At 35.4% G+C, this 6,000-nt stretch overlaps 1 protein-coding gene across 3 annotated transcripts in view; it reads left to right on the forward strand.

Moving 5' to 3' along the window:
• rad18 (RAD18 E3 ubiquitin protein ligase) overlaps positions 1 to 4,760 on the forward strand; it is a 35,734-nt gene extending 30,974 nt beyond the window's left edge. For 2 of the 3 annotated variants that reach the window (XM_051897794.1, XM_051897795.1), the window contains one exon: positions 4,494 to 4,760. In XM_051897794.1, coding sequence (XP_051753754.1) covers positions 4,494 to 4,614 — 121 coding nt within the window. In that variant the 3' untranslated portion in view covers positions 4,615 to 4,760. The remainder of the gene's footprint in view (positions 1 to 4,493) is intronic. The other variant, XR_007930689.1, reaches the window with a different exon arrangement.
• Positions 4,761 to 6,000: the final 1,240 nt, after the last annotated feature.

Genomic DNA, 6,000 nt, shown 5'->3' on the forward strand with positions numbered 1-6,000 from the left:
TGCATTTGAGAACCACTCAAACCAGTTGTCTAATATGTGGCCAATATGACCCCAAAATGCATGCTTAGAAAGTCCTCTGGAAGTATGTGATTTGGTTACCTTTGAAATACTGTTTTCATATACTGAGATTTGGGACATTGTAGTCCTAATTAGTAGTTGACCTAAACAGATTTGTTAATGTTTAATGCAGTTATTGAGACAGTATGGTTTATTTTACATGCTATTCATCAAAAAAATTGACAACAGAAAAAAGAAATTTACCCAAAGTTTTAAGGTAGATTTTTTTTTAAACAATACAAGAGGGAATGTCAAAATGCCTGATTTATTGGCTATTATATCAATATATAACTCGATGATCCTCAGTCATAATTTATAAATTGTAACCTGTAGCATATTGTTACAGTAAGGGCCTAATTTTCTTCAATCAGAATTTAAGAATCTAGCTTAAACTTTGAAGCTAAGATGAGGTTGAGAGTTGAAGTTCTCAGCTGTTTCAGTTTTCTCTCAGAAGTGAAATGTTATCTCATAGCTGTTTCTTACAGCCTGTTCCCAAACACAGGAATGTTGAAAGATTTTATACGTTTCCAGAATAGATCGTCCTTTTAACGCCCTCGTCATTGTTTATGAAATTCAAAAAATCCCTCTGCTCAATCTGTTTGGTTAAACCTTCATCAAGACATACGGCTGCCTTTGTGTCCCAGGCGATGTCATTCGTTCTTCTTTTGAACTGGCTGCTTTTGGAGCCGTAAGCAAGCGCTCAGTGTCACTCACTGTTTCTCGAGCGCTTTGTGTGATTCATGAACCAGGAGACTGAAAGGGCTGATTTGTTTGTGTTTTTCTCATTAAGCATATGGATCAAATATTTCTTATGAATAAAATATTTCTTCTATGGCTCTCAGAAGGCTTATCTGCAGGCCCAGCTCCTGCTTAATTGATATACAATAAATCTCTTTGCAAAGGCATAAAGAAGGGAGGAAGCTGGTTTAAGTAGCATCAAATCCCACATACATTCTCCTTTCAGCATACGACTGAGCCAATTTCCATAGCTCAGAGGGTCTTCAACCTCTTTTTTCAGGTGAAGGAAAATTCACCTTTGCCAACACAGGAATAAATTACAATTCAAAATGTATTAAAATAGAAAACAGTTATTTTAAATTGAAATAATATTTCACAATACTGTATCACAGCTTTTACTGAAAAATCTTACTGACCCCAAACTTTTGAACAGTAGTGTATGTTAAGTGTATTTTTTAGAAGTTAGAATTTTCTTTTAAGAATTAGTCTAGGACAAAGCAGCAGTTTTTTGTCATTTTAAAAAGCCTCTTCATGTGAAAGTGTCTCCATATGGATAGCTGTGGGGTGTTTAAAGGTCTGTCTCTTTCACAATCACCCACTTTTTCTTATGAACTTCTCTGCGCTTTACATCTCAGGTATAAAAAGCTTGTTTAACATGCAACCTTGTACCATCACTTTTTGCCATTATTCACTTACAGAAAACAACTTTGTAGACACATGCAACATTGACCCTCATTTATTTATTTGTTTGTTTATTAATTTGCATCATATAGACTGTTTCTGTCCCTTACTGAGTAACATTTCCCAGAAAAAGGAATGGCTGAGATGTTTATGTATGCACATTGTCCAAACTTGCAGTACCCTTTTGACAGTGAAGGTCCTTGACACGTGTTGGCTTGTGTTCAAGCTATGAAGCCATCTTAAAGCTCCTCCATTTCAGATGAGACGAATCAATTAGTTCCGTTTGTTAAGAGCTGATCTGGAAGATATTAGGATCGTTGGATGTTTGGATAAGCCATTGCAAATGTTGTGCTAGTAATCCAGAGTCATAAACCAGAACTTGCAAAGGAACCATTGCAAGGAACCATTTTTCTCGTTCTTTGCTAGTTTGTTAAGCTTATCCTGAGGGTTGCCTTTTGGCATCTATAGCCTGAGTATAATGAAAACATCTGCTTAACCCTCTTAGTCCCTTACACAATCCCTTGGTCATGAGATGTTTGCTGCATCTGTCATTAAGCACTAGATCTCTTTACCAGTTTGAATTCAGTCAGTAGTCATCATCTCTGTATGATTGCTTCACCTTTGCACCTATTTCAATTTATCATTCAGATTTTGTATTTGAGTACATTGAGTAGTAGGGGAACAAGCCAAAGGGCCGCAAGCCAAAATTCGGGTTCAAATTCAGGGCGCTGCCCACAATTTGACTACTTTTTTACATTTCTAATGCAGGATGCATTTGTTACTAAGGATACGTTTACGTGACAATGATATGCTTAAAACTGAGAAGTTTTTCCTTTGAGTTTTCAAACACCATTGTCAAAACGATCCCCATTCATACGAATCCGTGAAAAACGCTGTATTCTGCTGGCAGGCCATTAGATGGTGATGAAACGCTATAGGCTGAACATGTAATGCACATGTGCATGACGTCATCGTTTTCACAGATTTGCGTTTTTGTTGTTTACACAGACCATTTTCAAAAACTTTCACTTTGAAACCTGTTTTCAAAAGTTTGCATTTTCAGGCCACCAAAATGCCATTGTCGTGTAAATGAACGGCCAAAACACATAAGTTTTCAGTTTTTAGTTGAAAACTGTGTCGTGTAAACAGCCCCTGAGGCAGATCTTCAGTCATCTTAAAGCCAATGACACCTTGATTGCATAATTATTTTGTAAAAGTATTTAAGTACTTTGATTACATGAAAATAACTGACATTAAAATCATTTATTTACATCCATAATATATTTATAACGGCCATTAAAATAATTTATATACAGATTTATATACTTGTACGTTTTAATTTTATGTAATATTTTTGTGATTTTAATGTGGGAGGAGCAAGGACACATTTAGATGAAATTTAGCTTAACTTTACTTTAGGTTGAAACATTTTTTTTTTTTTTTTTGGTTCAAATTACAAAATGGATGGCCCTCTGCATTATCACTGTTGAAGAATTTTTGAAGAAATTTTTGTGTGTGTGTGTGTGACAGCATATGTTGCACATTGTTTGTGTTTCACTTTGAAATAGTTTCAGCATTCAATAGTTTGTGGCTAAAGGAGGAAATTATGTTTGGACAACAAAATGTAGATTCTGGTATGTTTTGGATTTCACTTTTACTCCACTTTTGGATTTCACTTTTTAAGTGCCCCTCAAAAATCCTTTGTTCTGTTGTAGGGGAAAAAAGGAATAGGATATTGTGCAGACAAGACATGATCTTAACCAGAATAGACAGAGAAATTGGCAAAGAAACTTTCATTTTCAATAACTGAGACACTGTACAAGCTGACTTGAAAGCGAATGCAGATGAGTCCTTCTAAATGATAAAAGCATGTCCTTGAGAAGCAGAGGAATTACCAGTCCTTAGAAATAGTGGTCATACTGTGACTTCATCCATGATTTTGTTTGTGGAAAGGCATTTGTCTGCAGAGTCAGAAGGAGCTTTCTGAAAATTAGGCCTTACGGCAACTGCAGTCAGTGATGTACAGGGTCCAAAACACTTGCCAACCACTAGAACATTAGAAGTAGAACATTTTTGGACATTCTTTTATATATATATATATATATATATATATATATATATATAAACGGGGATGAGCTTTAATGAATGCATTCAACAACACTATGGTTTGTGCAAAAATGGAAGATTTCATGAAATTGTCTTCCAGCCATGCTGTAGTGTACAAATGATGTTACTTCATGCGTATCATAATTTTAGGGAATATGCTTTTTTTTCATTATTAACAGGATTGCATGCAGAATGTATTATAATGCTATTTTATTTAGACATCTTATTGAACTGCAAACAGCTTACTCATAGTGTAAATTTTTTAGCAGAATCATGATTTTCTCAGTTTCATCACCCTATGCAAAAAGCTGTCAAGCAGAAATGGAGAGACAAGTGCTGTCTGGATGATTTTAGAAAAAAATTACAAAAAAGTTGCGGCGTGGGTGCAATTTTGTGTGTATTGCGGGGGGCACTGAACACAAATTGAAGACAATTAACAAGGGGCTCAGTGAATGATTGTCTTAGTGTGAGCTCTAGAGAGGAAATGGCTTTAGTTGCAGGTTCTATTTCAATTTTTTTCCTATTTTTTTTTTCTATCTTCAGGCTCTGCCATCTCTGTGGACACCATGCTGCTGCTCTAATGCCTTTAGTTATTTAATCATCATTAGTCTTTGTGCTGTAGTTTTTCCCCCTACATGTATGTTTTAAAAATGAAAGTGAAAAGGCTTCCATTGAGGAAAAAATGGATTTAATTTGTGTAATGTCGTGACATGCAACTGAACATGTAAAGGAGAATTTTTACAGTCTGCAATAATGATTATGCAATAAACATCTTTTCAGGAGGGAGATCAGTACCTCAGCTGTTTTGTAACACTCGTTTTTGTTCAGTTATCTCTTTCTGCTCAATTTAACCTGTGCTTTGCTATAGTGCCAAACGGGCCCATTTCAACCATGTGAATTTCTCTCTCTAGACACGGTGAGCAAGTTTTCCTGTCCAGAAGTCCAGAGCAGCCTGTTACCGTGCGTGGTCTCCATTCCCATGGGAACATGTTTGAAGACCCAGTGAAGAAATGTTCCCAATTCATTATGTAACCAAAAAGTATCAGTTTCAAGTTTTTTTTAGCTGAATGTGTGGTCTAAATATCTGGACTAAATTAATTCCATTGCCAACATGTTATGTACAATAGTTTTTTTTTTTTTTTTTTTTTTTTTTATCATTTCTTCATATTCCAATAAAACAGCAAAAAACAACTTATAGAAATGTATGTAATTCGTCATTTCATTTGGAACTCATTATATAATGAAAATCTAAGAATGTCTGTCTCTCTGGAGAAATACCTGAAGAAATCTATCTGTTAGAATTTCCATTCATACATTGTAGTTGATCAACTGATGCTGGGCTCCCCAGTAGCATGCGGTTTGAAATCTGCTATTTTTTTCCCTGACTCTGAGTGGATAATTACTTTTGAGCTGGAAAAAAAGGATGTCAGGAGCAACAATACTTTGGCAAATCCTAATGCAAATAGGTCTATTTGTTTTTAAAAAAACAAAACAAAAAAAAAACTGCATGCTTTTTGAGGAAGAACTTTGTTTTGTTTGTGCTTCCGCTCTGCATGACTGCAGATGAATATGGTTCATTCTCATAACAAAAAAAAAAAAAACGAAAAACTATCCTGCTGCTCATAAAACATTCACTACTAGGCTTAAGAGAGATAACCAGTTTAGATCGAAAAGATCTCAACCTGACTAGCTGAAGAAGTTAGCTATACTCATTAATAGACAAGGAACTTCCTTGAAAAATTCCAGCACAGTGCTACAACCACCATAATGAAATCATCCTTCACAATAAATAATGCTTTCCAATGAACTCTGTTAGAGAGCTTTGGAAATGTATCTGTTTAATAAAATACCTTACCTGTTGAGTAATAAAAACGGCATTTTTACATTACAAATCCCTCAGTTCTCACCATCTCCAAAAAGCTAAGCCAATTTTGTTTCTCGTTTTATATGAGCTCTGTCACATTCTCTATTTGTCACCAGACTATTCCTCTTTTTTTTTTTCTTTTTTTTTTTTTTGAGTGATTCCCGAGAGGTTCAAGATTTAGCTTGCTTCATGTCAACCTTTCTCACTCATTGTGACAACTAACCTATGCCACTCCCACACCTCACACACGTCAAAGTAGCCGGAGCAACTTTTCTCTATTTACAAATATGATGAGACACGCACAGGCGAGTGACGTATGTACTCAATTTCCTGCGAAACCATCCCGCCAGGTCTAAAATATAAACACTTATAACAGGCTTACCATAGGGAATCAAGATAAGACAAAAAACATGTTTTGGAAGAAGAACTGATGATGTATTGGCTCATCATTTAAATGTTAATTTTGAACTAAAAAAGTTACATAGTGTACCTTTAAGAGATTATCTTACCACCCGCTTTTGAACTGTTCCCAATCGCGCTGTCAGGAGTAATCA

This window comes from Ctenopharyngodon idella, chromosome 6, assembly GCF_019924925.1.
Source record: "Ctenopharyngodon idella isolate HZGC_01 chromosome 6, HZGC01, whole genome shotgun sequence".
In the NCBI taxonomy this organism is placed as follows: Eukaryota; Metazoa; Chordata; class Actinopteri; order Cypriniformes; family Xenocyprididae; genus Ctenopharyngodon; species Ctenopharyngodon idella.